General features: G+C 45.9%; 2 protein-coding genes across 7 annotated transcripts in view; one reads left to right on the top strand and one right to left on the bottom strand.

The window, feature by feature from the left end:
• LOC131491570 (protein NipSnap homolog 3A-like) overlaps window positions 1-4,844 on the top strand; it is a 42,313-nt gene extending 37,469 nt beyond the window's left edge. Inside the window, exons 8-9 of one of the 2 annotated variants that reach the window (XR_009251529.1) lie at window positions 1,303-3,714; window positions 3,826-4,844. The gene's annotated coding sequence lies outside the window, so the exon portion shown is untranslated. Of the gene's footprint in view, window positions 1-1,302 lie in introns of both variants that reach the window. The other variant, XR_009251528.1, reaches the window with a different exon arrangement.
• The window catches only part of ABCA1 (ATP binding cassette subfamily A member 1), a 138,095-nt gene that overhangs the window by 25,022 nt on the left and 94,157 nt on the right, over window positions 1-18,916 (bottom strand). For 3 of the 5 annotated variants that reach the window (XR_009251525.1, XM_058694683.1, XM_058694682.1), the window contains exons 20-34: window positions 17,621-17,752; window positions 16,542-16,684; window positions 16,200-16,337; window positions 14,961-15,181; window positions 13,528-13,606; window positions 12,483-12,685; window positions 11,371-11,419; window positions 11,069-11,182; window positions 9,856-10,004; window positions 8,288-8,412; window positions 6,699-6,797; window positions 3,948-4,137; window positions 2,844-2,938; window positions 1,502-1,534; window positions 384-489 (exon numbers count right to left, since the gene is read on the bottom strand). Coding sequence is in view for 4 of the 5 variants with exons in the window: in XM_058694683.1 (XP_058550666.1) it covers window positions 384-489; window positions 1,502-1,534; window positions 2,844-2,938; window positions 3,948-4,137; window positions 6,699-6,797; window positions 8,288-8,412; window positions 9,856-10,004; window positions 11,069-11,182; window positions 11,371-11,419; window positions 12,483-12,685; window positions 13,528-13,606; window positions 14,961-15,181; window positions 16,200-16,337; window positions 16,542-16,684; window positions 17,621-17,752 (1,876 nt within the window). In the remaining variant the exon portion in view is untranslated. Of the gene's footprint in view, window positions 1-383; window positions 490-1,501; window positions 1,535-2,843; window positions 2,939-3,947; window positions 4,138-6,698; window positions 6,798-8,287; window positions 8,413-9,855; window positions 10,005-11,068; window positions 11,183-11,370; window positions 11,420-12,482; window positions 12,686-13,527; window positions 13,607-13,633; window positions 13,707-14,960; window positions 15,182-16,199; window positions 16,338-16,541; window positions 16,685-17,620; window positions 17,753-18,916 lie in introns of all 5 variants that reach the window. The other 2 variants (XM_058694684.1, XM_058694685.1) reach the window with 2 other exon arrangements.

Here is an 18,916-nt window from a genome sequence, read left to right as displayed (position 1 = left end):
GAGCCCCGCGTCAGGCTCTGGGCTGATGGCTCGGAGCCTGGAGCCTGTTTCCGATTCTGTGTCTCCCTCTCTCTCTGCCCCTCCCCCGTTCATGCTCTGTCTCTCTCTGTCCCAAAAATAAATAAAAAATGTTGAAAAAAAAAATTAAAAAAAAAAAAAAAAAAATCTCTAAATTTTTTTTGATCTATGTTTTCAGATATTAAACATACACTGTGTACCCTACTCTTGGCTGACACAAGATCAGTAAATCCCAACAACAGCTTTGTATTCAAAAATCTTAAAAACAGTAAGTGGCTGGGTGATTAGATGTACCTGTCAACTACTCCCACATAGCAGCAACTCTAGGCCCATTTTTCTGACATGTCCTAGAATGGATACCGTACCTTGGCCAGCTTTAAGTGTTTCTTCACTTGCTTGATGGCATGATTAACTTCTTGACTTGAAGGAAGTGAATGAGAATTACTGGCACCCAGGGAAAACCCTCCGTACCTACAAGAACATCCTGGCATTAAAATACAGCATGGTACACAGTACTGTTGAGCAGCAGGCACCCCGTGAATTTGTGCATGCTTCACGTAGATGAATTGCTTATTCAAAGAAGGACTGAAGCTAGCCTTGGAGAAAGCTGCATCTTGGCCTCCTCTAATGAATTCTGGCAATCTCTTAACTCTTATGGTTACCGCATGAGTGGGAAGGACCTGCATGTGATTATACACAGAGTGAGATGTCTGAGACATTAAGAATGGTCGTTCGCCTCACAGCCTGATGTCCCAGGCCCGCACGTGGGTGTCTGGGCAGGGTTCTGGGTTTCGAGACAATCAGATGGCAAATTGGAGGAGGGACACTGACCAGAGTAGCCTGGGGAGGAGGGCTTATAGACAGGCCTTGGCTCTTTTCTAGCACGAAGACTACTTTAGGGGTCCCAGTTTGCATCTGCTCTGTGCAGAGGTCTGTGGGTGCTGGCCCTTGGGGAAAAAGCAAAGAGAAAAAGTGGGAAGCAGTGATGGAGCTAAGTTTTGAGGCAGCCATATAAGCTATCTCATTTTCTAGTAAGTACAAATTGGCTTCAAGCATTGTTCCTTTCTTCCCTAGTGCTACCTGTTCCTTCAAAACCTACATAGATAAAGGAGTTCAAACACTGTGAAGATAATTAACTTTGATGCCTCTTATTTCATCCAAGATCTTCTTGGTCTCATTCCAGAGGCCTGAAAAATTGTCCTGGAGTCCCCAGTACCCCTTGGGAATGTGTCAATAGCATAAGGTATTTCCTCACAACACTGTGCTTCCCTGTTAAATCCCTAGAGACCTCTAAGAAACTGCTGAATATCCTCCAGGGGATCAGAGTGCCAAATCTTTCAAAGGCGTCTGAAGTAGCAGCTGAGCACCAAGTAATCCCCACACCCCAGCCTCCTGGGATCTGGGATACCTGGATCAAAGTCATCCTTCTGAACTACTGGAGTCCAGAAAATATAAAAGCAAGCACAGGAAGAGATCAACTTACCTAAACTCATTCACCCAGATCTTGTTCTTTAAACTGCAGAAGCCAAAGAAAAAGAAACCAAAAATCAGTGTGAAGAAACATTGATCCTATTCCTGATGATACAAAAGAAGTTACTATCTACCTGAGGAAATAAACAGAGACAAAGAATCCGGTGATCAGGCTGATGTTGGGGGGTGGTACCCACGGAAGGATGCCCCAGTCACTGTGTCTTTTTCTCCCCATCTTAAAACCATGTTATTTATATGAAAATCATGCTTTGGGTTAAACCAATTCAAAAGCCACCTTACAAAGATGTGACTGAACCAAAAGATGTTTTTAAATTCTTTTTAAGTAGGTTCTACACCCAAAGTGGGGTTCAAACTCATGACCCTGATATCAAGAGTCAAATGCTCTATACCACCTGAGCCAGATAGGCACCCTGAGACTTACTGAATTCAAGGTAATATGTTAACTATGGAGGACATGGAAAGGTTATGCCTCGTTCTTGGAAACTCGCAGTGATTATCATTCAAGCACACCCCAGCCCTGTCATTTAAAGTCACTGAGAATACCTAATAGAGAGGCTCAACAAACCAAAAGGAAACCAGAGTGAACATTTCCTGGGCATCAAGTACTCAATGCTGTGCAGTGATGCCCCAGGAACGTTCATGGCTCTTTCAAGGTTCCAAAGCCAAGTCAGACCATTGAGTTGGCCCAGGGCTCACTTCATAGCACTACGTATTACCAAAATTATCATGCATCCCATTCAGGAGAGGCCCTTTATATGTATCATGTCATTTCATCTGCACCATGGAATAGTAAGAGGACAGTTAAGGACAACTGATTGCTCCTGGTAAAACAGATAATAAGTAGAATTCAAATTTGAATCCAGTTTTTTTTTGCTGACAAATAACCTGGTGCAAATTTAAGGTGTATAACAATTTGATCTGACGTACTATGTATTACAATATGATTACCATGGTGCCGTTAGCTAATACCTCCATCATGTCCTGTAACTATTTTCTCGTTTTTGTGGTAAGCACATTTTTAAGATCTAGTTGCTTCATAACTTGGAAGTATAGAATACAGTATTTTTAACTATAATCAACAGTGTACATTTGATCTCAAGAACTTTTCTAATGCACAGCACTGTGATTATGCTGGGCAGCCCTAACATTGGTGCTAACACTAAAAGTTCATAATACTTACCTTTTCTAGCTTAGGAAAATATCCTAAAGTCCCAAAAGCCAACATTAGGCCAAAACCTGATGTCTTCAACCCCCCCTCCCCCACACACTCAGCCTGCTATTTTTAGACCTATAATTCCCCTACCCAGGAAGGGCCAGGTTTAATAAATAATGACCTTTTGGCTATGATCTGCACATAGGTCTTCACAAGATAATCCGAAATGTTTCTTCCCGTCAGGTTCTGAAGGATGTCTGCAGTGTTCTGTTTCCTCTGTCATCACAGAAAAACCAAGCACAAGTGTCTTTATGGACCACAATTGGAACAGAAACAAAAAATCAAAGACTACAGTGACACATGTCCCTCAAACATGGGCCACAGTATGACCAGACCCCAGGCGCTGCCATCATCCAAACACCAAGTCCTAGTCCATTCTGCCCTCAGCATTGGCCATTCCCTTCTGCCAAGCTAACATGTTCCCAGGAAATTATTCTGAACTGCTAAACAATAGACAGTAGAATATGATTCTGTATAGTCACAAAGGTATTTAGGGGAGCAGTATCATTGACTCTATGCCTAGTGAATTCTCTTGTTCACTGGAGGTACTAATGATAGATCAGCTGTTATTTTAGGGAGAAGTAACCAGGATACCTTTAAGTTCTCACACCCATTTGAAATCAGTTGTCCTCACCCTGCAACCTAGATACTGATACAGCAGCAGAGGGAGATCACAAACAAGCCTCTTCCTGAAATTGTTCTCAGAAAAAAGGCTCAGGACTGCTCCCCACACTCACAGTCTCAGAGAATGTCAGAATTTTAAGACCCGCAGAAGCTTCATGGGCCAGCCTCCCTAATTCAGAGGTGGGAAAACAGGTCCAGGCACTGAGGGGCCTGTCCCAGGTCACCAGCTCATCTGTGGCAGAACCAGGGATGAAGCCAGGCCTGTCATGCTACATGTTCTGTCAACACTACCTCAGCGGGAGAAGCCAGAGTGTGTCTTCCACAGCCCACTGATCCCGAGTGTTGGGTTCTGGTTTTAACTCGAACGGGTAAGTAAGCTAGGCTGACTTTTTTCAAACTAGAGAAACAAGCTAAGCTAAGTTAGAAACTTATGGACCAGCTTCTTCCCTTCAAAACTCACATGCTTGTTGTCCCCACAGAATTAAGATCAAGACTGAAAGACAACCCCCTGCATGACTGGTCATCCATTCCTTCTTCCTAACGGAAGCGCCCCAGCCCACCCCGCACCGCCATCTGCTCAGTCACACTCAGACTGACTCACTTGTGGAGGAGGCAGCCCCCCTGCCCCCAGGGGACACACAGGCAGCATCTTCTTGATTTTGTCGCTGCTACACTGGCAGGCGGGTGAGGGGTTCTCCATCGTCCAGTTCCCACTTTGGAAGAGTTTCGTGATGGTCTGGGGAACCGGGGCAGTGGTCCACTCCTCTTCCCCCACTGAGCAAGGCATGTCTCTGCAGAGGGAAGACATCAAAGGTAGCATCACCCGAGAGGGCCTGGCCTTTCCTGGTGCCTCAGGAGCACAGATCAACCAATAACAACCACAAACATGCATCTATCCCCTCACCATTTGTGTGATCTCCCCACAGACCTGTGAGCCGCAAACTTCCTTTGCAGTTAAGGATGATGGAACACAAAGAGGCCCGAAATGCTCACCTACCAAACTCCAGTCAATGCAATCCACCAGCATTTGGTCTCCTGCCCCTGTGTTCATTCAACGAATATTCACTGAGCATCTGCTACGTGCCAGACACTGTTCGGCACATTTGAGAGTCTGGGGTGAACAAGACAAAGTCTCTGCCTGCATGGAGCCTGCATTCCTGTGCAGGAATTTGGCAATAAACAAATGTCACCTAGCCAAAAATAAAGCAAAATAAGAGGGAAACGGGGGGAAACGGGACTACTTCTCCCAAAGAGGGTGATACTTCTTCCAAGCCATACACGATTAGAAAGAGAAGCCAGGAAAAGATTTGGGGAGAAAGAACACTATAAGCAAGGCAATAGAAAGTGAGAAAATGAGCTTTCCATGTTTGAGGAACAGCAGGAAGGCAGTGTGGCTGGGGCGAGATGAGCTAGGAGGGAGAAAGTGGAAGAGGAGGGGTGGAGGGAGGCAGGTGCCAGATGATCAGGTCAGGGAAGGAGTCTGCATGTTATGCTCAATGGGCTGAAAATCTGGTGCAGAAAGGAAAGATTCACTTTAGGTCTTAAAATGAGTAGAGAATTGGGGTTGGGGAGGGATGGGGAGAGGATGCTCAGTGCATGAAGAGCTAGGTTGTTTGCAAGCACCCTGGGTGACAAAAGACAAGTCCTTTGTGCCTGACTTGAGCTCTGAATCCCTGTGGACCACCAACAAGACACTTGCCCTCTTGGGTCTTATCTTCTCCACTAGTAAAATAAAAGTACACAATGACATGTTGTAACAAGTCATTTCTAGTACCCTCCTAGTTTCAAATTCTACAATTTAACGTGTAGCCACATTCTTATGTTAGGCTTGAACGTACTAAAAATTTCAAAGGAACAGATTTGTGGATTGCTCTCTAGTTCTCTCTAAAGCACTGTGACTTGATGCAAAAGTCAGAGTAAGACACAGTACCTCCTGAGGCTCACACTCTAAAATCTTCACAAAATGATTGGCTGAGACAAAGCTCAATGCCACAGTCAAAGTCCCAAATTTCCCTCAGTTCTCCTCCTTTCGGTAAGACCTAGAATGCGAATTCAGTAAAGGTTGCCAGAGTGGGGCCCCTTCCATTGCACCCCATCCCTAACACACACTCAGTGGTGCTCTGCCCCAAGGCTGTGCGTCCTCTGATGGCAGGGGCCCAACCTCTTTTGTCCCTGCAGGCTCCCTAAGCCCAGACCCGGCTCCTTCCATGGCTGCCACCTGTCTGTGAGTCCACAATGCTCACAGGCGTGTGTGGAATCCACCCAACTCTATTAGCATCTCATCTCATTCTACCTCACCTATACAACTTGCAGGATTGTCCAAAGGCAAAAGTCTTGTGACTTCAAATAGGATGTCTCCATGTCTTTTTCCATGTCCTTCTCCATCACAATCATCTTGTTCTTTAGGACGACATTGGCTGCTAGGGCTTACCACCCACTAAGCATTAAATTCCAGCACATGTTTAGTAAATATCTAATAGTAAGAACTAGCAAGTACATGGTAACTCTCCATCTAGAAATCTGCTCTGAAACCTTGTATGCCTGAGCACCGTGCTCACTGGTCACTTGCGAGGTCAGTACCTTGCCTTTAAAACCAGGAACTCAAATTAGCTTTTCTCCAATCTTTGTATTCCCACACTCTCCATAATTCCTCAGAGTCTGTGATGTAACTGCCTGAATCTCATTCGACCTCAGCCTGGAACTTCAAACCTGCCTGGGCCGTAGTTTGGCTCCCTTGGAAACTCAACTCTCTTCAAGGTCTTTATGCACAAAGACTTCCACACACATCTTCCCTCATACCCACTTAGACACACATGGGTGTTTCACTGCATTTATTCATACACTATTTCCTTAAAATGGATTTCAAAGGAAAGCACAAAAATATGCAACTCTAAAAGAAGAATGTGTCCATTTTTGTACACAATAATATAACATCTTTTCAGGTTGGCAAAGTGAAGAAACTGATAGGCAAAACTGAAAATTATATATAATGGCAGCCTATCTCTGCTTTTAGGTACAGGAGCTGGTAGAAACGAAGAAGGGAAAAGCATTTTATCAGTATGAAGTGCTATTTAAATTAAATATTAATCTGTAAAGCAGTAAATAAACGTCTGCAGTGATTAACTTTGTGGGATGTTAGAAAACTCTCCTAGTCTGCTATGTTTATTTACAGATAGTGTGGTTAGATATCTCTGAGCCTTTTAAAAATAAAAAATAGTTCGAAAGATAGATGACACTAGACACAATGTGGCATCTACCACAGCTGATAAGGGCAATATATTAGACATCAAACCAGGTGACAAGCCTAAGAAGACCCAGCTGTGGAGAGTCTCATAGTTCAAGTGGCACTCACGGGATTGGGTTTCCTTCCATACATCGGGTCCCGAAGCCAGGGTTTCTGGTGAGGGCATTCAAGAGTTCCTGGGTGCCCGTGTCCTCAGGAGCATCATTACTGTGGGTACATGACAGGCAGCCAGCTTAGCAATACATTAAAACCAGGAATTGGAAGGTAGAATTGGTTTTCTAAATTAGACACTTCACTAGCCACTTCCTGTGTGCCAAGCTCTTAAAACAGAAATGAATCAATGCAGAACCTACCCCAAAGGAGCTCTGACACGGACTGAATATTTTTTTTAATTTTTTTTAAATGTTTTTTTATTTTTTGAGAGAGAGAGAGAGACAGACAGAGTGTGAGTGGAGGAGGGGCAGAGAGAGGGAGACACAGAAGCCAAAGCAGGTTCCAGGCTCTGAGCTGTCAGCACAGAGCCCGATACGGGGCTTGAACTCACAAGCTGTGAGATCACGACCTGAGCCGGAGTCAGCCGCTTAACTGACTGAGCCACCCAGGTGCCCCCAAGACATGGACTGAATATTTAAGATCAAGGTAACATACAGCCCTCTGAAGCAGAGCTTGTGTTAGTTCTATGTATGGAGTTTTTCGTGTGTGTGTGTGTGTGTGTGTGTGTATGAACACATGTATACATACATGCACATTTACATACGGATTTCTTTAATGCAAAGAAATTCATTAAGGATCAGTTTTTCAAAAAATACTTTCACAGTTAGCCATGAAACCTGAACTCAACAGGCAAGAAACACAGGGTAAGAGGAGGAGGAACGGTTTCACCTATTTATGGATTTTTTTGTTTCCTTTGTTTGGTCTACAAATAGTGTAAGACCGAAGAAAACTTCTGCTTAGGGAAATAGAGAAATTTCTTTGTACTTTTCTCTGAAGCACTGGATTGTTCCAGAGTAGCTGGCATTTGTGTCTAAAGAACACACACTAGGGGCACCTGGGTGGCTCAGCTAGTTAATCATCTGACTTTGGCTCAGGTCATGATCTTGCAGTTCATGAGTTAGAGCCCCACGTTGGGCTCTGTGCCGAAAAGCTCAGAGCCAGACACCTGCTTCAGATTCTGTGTCTGTCTCTCTCTCTGCTCCTCTGCCACTCATACTCTTTCTCTGTGTCTCTCAAAAGTAAATAAACATTAAAGGCACACACTAGTTACTACCTGTAACTTAATGAGCACATTAACTGTACTGTGCACAAACAAGAACGTGGGGGTGTAATGCTGTGACAGTGTATTGAAGCCCTGTGATCAAACAACAAAGTTCAAACATAGCTTTGAAATGCCAAGTACCCGACAGCTTCTTCACAGATGTATTCCAAGGGAAGATTATTTACATAAAGCATATAGGACTGTTCCTGATGACAGCAGTATAAAAGGAAACAAGCTCCAAAGTGGCAACAGAGAACTGGTCTATTATTTGAGGTTCGATTTGCTGCTGTTCTTTGCATCCAATATTAGTTTGTGCAGGGGCTTTGGGACACCTGATAAAATCCACATTCTTGAGTCCACCTCCCCTTGGCCCTCAGCACAGTAAACACCTGGGTCTGTCTGGGCTCTCTTCTGTCCCTGGGTGCAGAAGGCAAGCACATACCTGACAAATGTGTACTGTTCGTTGTACATCCAGGGCTGAAGCTCCAGGCTGGGGTACTTGCCAAAGGGTGGCACGATCAAGCTGAACACCAGGGCAATGCAGACAAACACAGCTGGCAGAACAATCTATAACCAGGGGGTAGAGGGGAAAGGAAATTGCAAAACAAGGGCAAGTGTTAGAAAGAAGGCCACAGGGCAAGCCCCTAAGAGTCCAGCTAGCCTCCCAAACCAGCCAGCATGCAAATGAGCAGTACAGGGCCCATAGCAGAGCTCTACCAAGGCACTCATGGCAGGTTAGAAGCAGCAGATCCTGAGAACTAAACCTCTTCCCTCCAGGCATTTCTGGAAGCTGGCAGCACAAGGCCAGAGGCTATGGCCACCTGGCAGAAGCCCCAAGCTAAAAACTTCAGAGTAAACAGTAGTCATATGTCAGGGTGACTCAGAACATAGGGTCCTGTCCTCTGCCCTCTGAAGACCAAAGACCACACTGGACCAGGAGCCCAGCTCAGCTCTGAGAAAGGCTGAGAGAAAAGCCCTGGACCAGGAGTCCGAAGACCTGAAACCTGGTTCTGTCTCTACTATTAGTGTACCATGTGAACTCACTTCCCACTGTGGCCTCATGTGCTCACTTGTAATCTGCGGACCAAGACTAAATGACCCAGTAAGATCCCACTCTGAAAGGGAAACAGCAGCCACTGTCACCATATAATGGCCTCAAAATGCGTCAAGACCTAAATCCTTCTTTATGGGAAAATACATGACAATGATGTAATTATTGTTACAGCCCTAAGTAGTAGTATCATCACCACCAATCAACGAACAAGGTAATTGAACCCAGAGAGACTAAGTAACGTGCCCAAGGTGACACAGCCAGTAAGTCACAGAACCATAATTCAAATCCAGGTCTGTATCTCCAAACTTCTACTCTCCTGCATTATCCATAGTCTACAGGGAAGAATCTCTTGATTTTATACTTCTTGATTTTATAGAGGGGTAATTTCATCCTTTCCGAGCAAGTGACTTAGCATGCCAACACTCACATGCAGACAATAGTGTAGTGAGTCTTCTCAGTCTGTTTGCCCATTTTTTTTCTTTCCTCTGTGGCTACCTTGCTGTCAATTTGCAGTTTTTAGAGAAAAATCACATTTCCAAGAAGTGTATATATCAAGTGCATCTGGACGTATCATTTCTCAGGTTATGAAAACTGAATGTGCCCAGCAATTTTTCTGAACTCTGCCTCTCTCCCACAATCCTTTACAGTAAAACTCATAGACACATATACACAGCACTACTCCATGTCAGGCCCCATTCTAAGCAGTTACTCATTTTAATCCTCATAACAGCCCTGTGTTGCAGGTATGTTATCTTCATTCTAAAGAGGACTAGATGGAGGCAGAGAAGAAAACTTGCCCGCAGACGCATGAATGCCAAGAAGCAGTACTGGGACTGAAATAGTGTCTGGCCCCAGCATCCATCTTCTAACCATGACCCTCTCCTGCCTCCACTGGTCAGGGAGCCAGCAGCCCACCCATGAAGCCAGAGTCCCAGGCCTGGAACAGCTCTTGTTACCTGAGCAAAGAATCCCTTCCGACTCCGTCTGGCAATCAGCAGCCTCTTCCACAGAAGGGCCACAAACTGCTGCTGTGTGAGTTTCCAGCCCTTCACCTGGTAGGAGCCTTTGCCGTCCATCCCGCTGAGCAGGTCTGTCTCTCTGGATTCTATAAGAAGCCAACACCGAAGGTCACCTGTTATCTTAGGCAGTTTTGACATCACCATGCTCCTCCCTCCAACATCCTCAGCAACCATCTGGGAGGCTTGTGCTTGAAAGCACAAGTGTCTCAAAAGTAAAGGGCTTTCAGGACAAATCTGTGTCTGAGGAAAATTTAGGACTCTAAATGTCCAACAGTAACAGCTTGTGCCTTCTAGTTCTTGTCCGAGGAGTACAGAAAATGAAGGTGCCTTGAGACAAAGCAAAATACGTGTTCACATGTAAACTGTTTTACATACAGTCATTCAGATGAACCAAGTCATCCTCACTTTCTCATAGAATATTCTATGCAGCCATGCATTTAGGCTGACATAATTGAGAACACACGATGCGGATCTGTCTCCCATCCATTATATTTTTGGTAAAAGGTAGACACATTCAAATGATCTAAGTACTGACAATGCATAAAGTCAAGGAGAACATGAGGGCCACACACATGTGAGCAGGACTGAGACAGCCAGAAAGGTTTCTGCTCTGAACAACTGTATCAAAATCCAGGTCTTACATTAATGATTCCTAACTGAGGTACTTTAACATCTTAACAGTATTTGTTTGACTTCTTGCCTCCCCTTCTCCATCCCAGTCAAACACATAGGGACACACTCATCCAGAATATCTAAGTCTAAGGTGCAATTAACTCTAAAAGCTGACTTATTAGAGATCCTTCAACCATTCAAACAATACTTATTTAACAATTAAACACCTAATGTATGCAAGAAGCCGGGTCTCCACAGAAAATAAATGAATTCAGAGGACTGAGGCAGCATCCTTTTATATTTGTCTTGAGAAAAAGAGCCCAACTAAATGAAGAAAGCAATGAGGATAGGTTCTTTCAGGACTGATGGGTTGCCCAATGCTAGAAAAGGGAATGTGGCTTTTCTCATCTTCCCCCTTCCCTTTGGACCCTGTATGCGTCTATCATCCTGAGCTTAAAGCCATCAAAAGGAAACGTTGGAGTACACAAGACAGAAATTCACTTTCCAACAACAGGTTACAAATCTTGCCCAAACAGACCTGGGTCTACATCAGAATCATTAGGATCAATGACATCATCTTCAGTGAATGGGCGAAGACAGCTTTGCTTGTCCCCAAAGGCCCGTCTGTTTCGTCTTGCTGGCAAGGTGCCATCTGAAGGCAAAATGAAGAGATTCCACATTTTATTTTTAACAAAACTAACCCTCCTCATCTGTCACGATGTATACACTGAAAATAAGAATGCGATGAAGCAAGTCAAAGGGAAAGGCACAGTACTGGTGAGCCAAGACAGCCTGTAGAGGGTGCTGCCCAGAGTGCACACAGCTCCCCCAGAGGGTTACCTGAAGTCTCAGCGTCCACCCCACTCTCTTCAGCCACTTTGAGAAATATCTGAAAAACAGAGGTGAGAATATTCTCAACACCATTTTATGAGAGCAACCATCACCCCCCCCCAATTATTACATTATTGAGTGGCTTACTAGCCCCTAAAGACAAAAAGTAAAAGCTTCCTTTAATAATAATACTTTCTCAGTCACTTGAGAGTGAAGGCATTTTTAACTGGAGAACATTTCCTCAGTAGTCAGAACTATCAATCCAAACAATCCTTTTCAAATTAAAGGCATGACATTACAACACGACAGCAGAAGAAATTCGTTCTGCATCTACAGGGAGCCCATCAGGTGGCCTCTTCCAGGTCTATGGCTCCAAATCTCTGAGTAAGCTAGCACCATGATAAGTCATCCAAGACAGAACGACCAAAAGATGATGGGTCCCCTATCACTAGAAATATTAAGTCAGGGATTCAAGTATCAGAAGAGAATGTGAACTAGCCAACGATTTCTAAATGCTGAACTATAGACCACAGCCTGGGAAGCATGTAATAATTCTGACTCAAAGACTCTGGCTCCGAGGCATGGAATTTTATTGTCAATAATATCCTCAGATGATTTTTGGTGCATGGCCAAGCTTGAGGACCACTGGGGCAGAAAAATGTTGTATCCCTCCATGTCTATGATGTTCTGTCTCTAAAGGGAGGCGCTGCTACATGGTAAAAAGTATGGGCTTTGCAGCCCACACTGAATCAACCCCGATGCTCAGGTCAGCATCCCCAAGTGCCCATTTTTTCACTTATGAGGATTAAATTAAGTTACAATTATTTAAAAAAAGAATGCACCCAGTTCAGCACCAGGCACACAGAGATTCTCCATAAATGTTGGCTATTTATATGCATGGCTATGACACAGCCACATCAGGGTGCAATCCTAATAAAGCTCTCCTGTTATCTCACACCACAAATTTAAAAGTTAACTGTGGCCAACAATAGCTCAATATCAATGGCCCAAAGGAGCAATAACCTGCTTCATGGTAATCCTATTCCCCTGGGGAAAGGCAGGCTGCCTGTCCGGCCTTGGGACCGTGGGCTCCATTCTACTCTGACAGTCACTTAACTTACTTCTTCTAGCGTAGTCTCTGAGATGCCATAACTAGAGATGCCCAGGTCTGAGAGCCGGTCATCAATCTCATGGAAGAGTTCCACAAAGGCCCCCTCTTTTGCAGCTTCATAGGGCAGCACATAAGTCAGCTCATGCCCAATGTCTTCCACTAGCCGGGCCTCAGCCACATGCTTCCTGATGAGGTTGGAGATAGCGGATACATCTATAGGGACCAAAGCACAGTGACAGCTCAGCTGGCTCAGAGTCCTCCCCATGCCTACTCCTCAGAAGCTAGCTGCCCACACAGGATACCTGTCCCAGATACTGAAGTCAGTCCACATGTTCATCTCTGGCCTGAGAGTTTCTGGGAGTGAGGACTGGGTCTTATTCACCCTTTTATCACCAAAGCCAGGCACACTGTAGGTTCTCAGTACATTGTGGGTGGGTGGGTGGGTGGGTGGGTGGAAGGATGGAAGGGCGGATGGGTGGGCGTGCAGAAGACTTTCTGAGGTTAAAAGCTTTGTGTCAGTTGCCTCAACTCTAGGATTCTTCAATGGAAAGCTTGAGTAGAGGTAAAGGATCCTTCACCCTTCCTTAACCTTCTAAAGGAGGCTCCTTCATTTACCTCAATAAAGGGGCTAATCAAACAGTTCATGGAAGGAGACACCTTCCTAGAAAAAGCCAGTTGTTAGGACTGGGCATAGACAGACACAGTAAAGCCTTCTGCTCCATATGTGTTACTGGTGACGCTGGCCTCCTATATGTACCTCCTAAGGAAGACACAGCAGGCTACTCTCCATCTTCTGAGTTTTTGCTCTCCTTCACTACTGAGCTCCAATCCCTCCCCATAGTGTGATCCTCAGCAACTCATCCCTGGTCTCCAGGGTCCAACCAGATCCATTCCCGAGGGGGCAACCCCCCGACCCCCAATCATGTCAGCTTCTTGGGGACACTGCCCTGCCAGCTCCCAGGCCAAGCCCCAGGCTCCCCAGCAAGCATTAAGCCAATCTGCCACCAAGCTGCACCCTTCTCCCACAGCCACCCGGCCCCAGCCCAGCAGCAAACCTTGAGTCAGCGCCACCAGCCTCTGCACCTCTCCTCCTCTGCCTCCACTCTGCCCAGCTGGGGGAAGCTCAGGCACCACCTGAATAAGAAACCCCAGAATCCTTACCGATGGTCAGCGTGTCACTTTCATGGTCGCTGCCCAGGCCAGCATCAGAACTGCTCTGAGAAACACTGTCCTCCTGATGGCAAAGAAGGAGGTGAGAACGGGTCAGGGACTGAGCAAGGTACAGCCACCAGCACCTTCGCCAGGGAGGGCTTCCATGAGGCTCTATTGTGTGTGAACTGGAAAGGCTTCTCTTAGGAAGCAACGAACAGGGCAGCCATGGCTTCTGAAGCCACTGTCTGACATACATGTGCTGTGTGGATGGGAGGTCAGGAAGCAGAGCTGTCCATGGGACTGTGGCCTGCCAATGAATGCTGTAGCCAGGCATTTACTGACCTTTGTAGACATGGGATTCACCTGGCTAATTGGTCCAGTGCTTCTCCAGCTTTAATCTGTGTTTAGTCACCTGGGGATCTTGTTAAAATGCAGATTCTGATTTAGTAGGTCAGAGTTGGGCCCACATTTCTGCATTTCTAACAAGCTCCCAAGTAATCCCAATGCTGCTAGTCCTCAGACCACACTTTGAGTAACCAGGCACTAGTTAAAAGGTAAGTAAGTGGAGAGGAGTTGAAGATTAGGATGTAAATGTTTTAGGTGCCACTGGTTCCAACACATAAATCAAAATCAATCTCAGGCATAGACTGAAGAACAGAGGAAAAAACATACCTGGTTATTGGGTTCTGGTGCCACCTCTGTTATTTACCTGCTGGATGACCTTGAATAAACTCCACAATCCCTACTTAACCTAACCTGGGGTGATAATCACAATACCTTCCCTCCCAAAGTTGCTCTGTACTTTGAGATGATAGAAGTTTAAAAAAAAAAAAAAAAAAGTTTGCAAGATAACAAGGCTACAAAGAATTAACTATTATCATTATATTCTTTTATGCCCAAAATCTGCTAGGGTGAGTGTCAGGCATGAAATCAGTGCTCAATAAATATTTGCTGTTTTGTAGGTTAAAAGTGAAGGTCAATGAGATCTAGAGCTAATAAGCAGCAACAGCAGGACTTTCTGGAAATAGGGTTCCTCACTCTCAGCAAGTCTTTTTCCTTCGATATAATAAAGCCCTCTAAGGACCTTCCCTATCACTCACTGTGCCTCCATAGGAAACAGGAAGTGGGATTCAACCAAGTTCGGACCGCAGGAACACAAGCCCCCTGAGCTTTCCACATACAAAGTATGATGTGATTTCAAAGGGACCATAGCATAGGGCGATGGTGATCCCCACGCGGCAGAGTGGGGTGGAACTGAACAAGCCACTCACAGCCGACCAGCCCTGAATACACTCCCTGGACCCAGTACAAGCCCAGCACTGAAAATGCAACTCACCTTCTTCAGGTATGACACAGTGCTACTGCTATTTCTGCAGGAACTGAGGGAGGATTCCACATCTTTCTTGACAAGGGTCAGGTAGTAGCCTGTTCCCAGCTGGTTCTTGAGAAACAGGGAGGAGCCCACACAGCACAGCTTCCCATGGGAAATGATGGCAATCCTGTCCCCCAGGATGTCTGCTTCATCCATGTGGTGTGTGGAAAGAATAATGGTCCGGCCTGCCAAACACAAACACAAGGACGTGGGACTAGTGACGCCTGTTGGTTCTCACTGACTGAAGCAGCCCGAACTGCAGAAATCTTAGCAGCGGTAACCAAGGCAGAAGAACCTGGAAGCCTGGGTGGCCATGACCCCGAAGATGGAACAGTCAACCTCACAGATTCTGCATCCTCACAGGACAAAGAACATAACATTCATTTGGGAAAGTGCTACATGTCAGGCAGCGTGTGAGGGGTCTGCATGCATTCTCAAGTAACTTAATCCTCTATGAAGCAGGCACTGCTGTTATGATAGGTAAAGAAACTAAGACAAGTTAAACGACTTCTCCAAGTTCTCAGGGCCAGCTAGAGCTGGCCCCAGAGTCCATGATCCTCATTTGCTCATCTACTTTTTCAACACATATATGGCACCATGTCGGGAACAGAGATGAACAAAGACACAGCCTCCGTTCTCGGCAGTCTCAACCTATAGGGGAACATAGTTAAAATAGACACATCTGAGTTCTGTGCTAGAGGTAGCTCTGGTGACCATGCCCGTTATCCCCATTACTTTTCTTTCTGGCCCCTAGATCAGGAAGCCTAAATTTTAAGTGTCTTGTAAACCAGGACTTCCACATACATACCATGGGTGAGCACAGAGCTTTAAGAAAAGAAGTCTGAGGGGCGCTTGGTAGCTCAGTCGGTTAAGCATCCAATTTCGGCTCAGGTCATGATCTCACAGTTCATGAATTCGAGCCCTACATTGGGCTCTGGGCTCACAGCTCAGAGCCTGGAGCCTGCTCTGGATTCTGTGTCTCCCTCTCTCTCTGCCCCTCCCCTGCTCACTCTCTCTCTCTCTCTCTCAAAAATAAACACTGAAAAAAATTTTTGAAAGAAAAGAAGTCTGACATTTTCCTTGAGAAGCAATTCTGTTGCTCTAGCAACAACAGCCATGAAACACAGCCCTAGCCATACTTCTCAAGAGTTTCTCCATCCCCCCCTCCCAGTCCATAACTCAAAATAAATACACATCGGCTACCTTGTCGATATTTCAGCAGTAGCTCCCATATTCCCCTGCGGGAGTAAGGGTCCACGCCAGCTGTGGGCTCATCCAGAATGACAACCTTGGATCCCCCAACAAAGGCCAAAGCCACAGACAGCTTTCTCTTCATTCCACCTAAGAGACAGAGAGAGAGAGATGTTCCAGAACTAGCCCCAGACAGCAAAGGCAGAGGTATTGAGGGACAAATGAAGGCACCTACTTGGGGACAAGCCAGGGACCCATTTATGACCTACTCACCACCCCTATGGGGACACTGGGGCAGCTGTTGTTTCCCTGGTGTGTGCATGTGGGGGAGGTTGTTGGAGGAGGGGAAATCACCTGAGAGCTGACTTGTTTTGCTTTTCAGTTTACTGGGAGGCAAACCAACATCCAGGGCCATTTGCTCCATCTCTGCTTTCACATGCTTCTCTGAGAGCCCCTTTAGACGTGCATAGAACCAGATGTGTTCTTCCACAGTCAGCCTGGGGACAGAGGGCAGGTCAGATCTGCACCCCCCAGGCTGCATCAGAATACAGTGCTTCCTGACCCAGAACAGAATAGGCATGTTTCCACCGCCTAGAAAAGGTTTAATTTTCTAACTTTATAAACTTCTGAAAAATAATAGGAAGAATCAAGACAGAACAACAGTAAGCAACACCTAAGCTGCTGAAGAAGCCAAAACTGTAATGTGACAGGTCCCTTCCTACCAATTCTCAGCAGGCCTGCCCACCACACATCAGGCAGCTGCAACTTTCAATCTCAGGTCCTCAAAGGGCCCACCCTGCAGCCCCATCAACCAAGAAGCTGGCTTGGCAATCACCTGGAGCAGCCCTCCTGAACCTCAAAGGACCTCACACTACACAAGAAAGGAGGTCCCTGTGGAGGACATGAGCCTGAGCTGCTTGCATTAGGTATAAGGACATTGGGGCCCAGAAGGGGAGAAGTCCTTGCCCAAAGTCACAGAGCTCAGGTCTTTCTCTGCTCCAGCACAAGGGCTCCCTGTGGACCTGAACTGCAGACAGGGCAACGTGAATGGAAGCAAAGCCTTGAGCAGGAAATGCTGGGCCATCGTGACAAAGGCCTTGAGGCACTGCTAGGCTCTGGGCGTTACAGCCGCAGCTGGCATCGAGGAGGCATGTGGTGAGAGAGAGGATGGGCTAATTGGCCCTCTAAAATGTCAGCAATGGACAGCACTATTTCCCAAGTCCACATCCACCAGCTAGACTGATGGGACCTCTCCCCCACCCAACAATCACCTCCAGCTTTTCCTACAACAATGGACAACCAGGTCTCACAGTGCAGGGAGGTGAGACCCACCACCCTCACAAAAGGTAAAATGCTTAAGTCCCACTCCACCCATGACTCAGGACACACACATCCAGAGAGGGCTTCCTTCTCACAGTGCTGCTGGTACTCACATGTCAAACAGCACATTGTGCTGGGGACAGACCCCCAGGTTCTGCCGGATGGTGCTCATCTCAAAGCGAATGTCTTTCCCCAGGATGTAGGCAGTGCCCGAGGTGGGAGGGAACAACCCCGTCAGGATTGACCTGAGGACACAAATTTCCAAGTGTAAGAGTCAGTGTTAACCCCTCTCCTCCGAAATGCTCCAGGCCAGGCTGCAGAGTCAGGACAGCTACGGCAAGGGTAGCAACCGTCCCACACCCCCATTCCTTCCTAACAGACCCTAGCTACCCTGCACGAAGCAAAGAAGTCTTTGCTTTAGTGAATAACTAGGAGTGAGCCTATGTGTTGGAAACAGCACTATCAAGAGATCTGTTTTTCAATGAAGATTCCAATTTGCAATGGAAAGTACAATTTGAGGGGTGCCCAGGTGGCACGGTCGGTTAAGCATCCAACTCTAGATCTCAGCTCAGGACATGATCTCACAGTTCGTGAGTTCAAGCCCCACATTGGGCTCTGTGCTGACGGTGTGGAGCCTGCTTGGGATTCTGTCTCTCCTTCCCTCTGCCCCTCCCCTGCTTGTGCACACACTCATGCTTCCTCTCTCAATATAATAAACTTTAAAAAATTTTTGAAAAAGGAAGTACAGTTTGAAACAAATATTTTGTAAGTCTAAAATCATATCCATGAGAAATGGACAAACCAAACAAGTTATTCAAAGATAAAAATCATTTTTGTGTTAGGCAGTATGACTTTTGCATGCCTTTTAAAAATTATCTGAGCCTGGGCGGCTCAGTCGGTTAAGTGTCTGACTTAAGCTCAGGTCATGATCTCACAGCTCATGAGTTTCAGCCCCGCATTGGGCTCTGTACTGTTACTGTCAGCTTAGAGCCTAGAGTTTGCTTTGGATTCTATGTCTCCCCCTCTCTCTGTCTCTCCCCTGCTTGTGCTCTGTCTCTCTCTCTCTCTCTCTCTCTCTCTCTCTCTCTCTCTCTCAAAAATAAACATTAAAAAAACTAAAAATATGAAAATAAATAAATATAATCTGCCATGTTCATATATTGATTTTGCATTAATAAAAAAAGAAAGAAAAAAAAAAAAAAAAGACTACAACGACATATAGGAAAAGGTCATTATCCCCAAAGACATACCCCTAGCAACGGTTGAGGGACCACACTGAAAGTCACTGAGGCTAACTCTGGTGTTTATGGCCCGTGCTCCCTTCTAAGGCTGCCCACTGTAAGGTCTTTATAGGTCCCTATACATACAGCCAGCTGTCTGGCCATACCTCCTTAGCAACAGAGCTCCTG

Source organism: Neofelis nebulosa, chromosome 12 (assembly GCF_028018385.1).
Source record: "Neofelis nebulosa isolate mNeoNeb1 chromosome 12, mNeoNeb1.pri, whole genome shotgun sequence".
Lineage (NCBI taxonomy): Eukaryota > Metazoa > Chordata > Mammalia > Carnivora > Felidae > Neofelis > Neofelis nebulosa.
The sequence above is the reverse complement of the archived record's forward strand: the minus strand, read 5'-3'. Positions and strand labels throughout refer to the sequence as shown.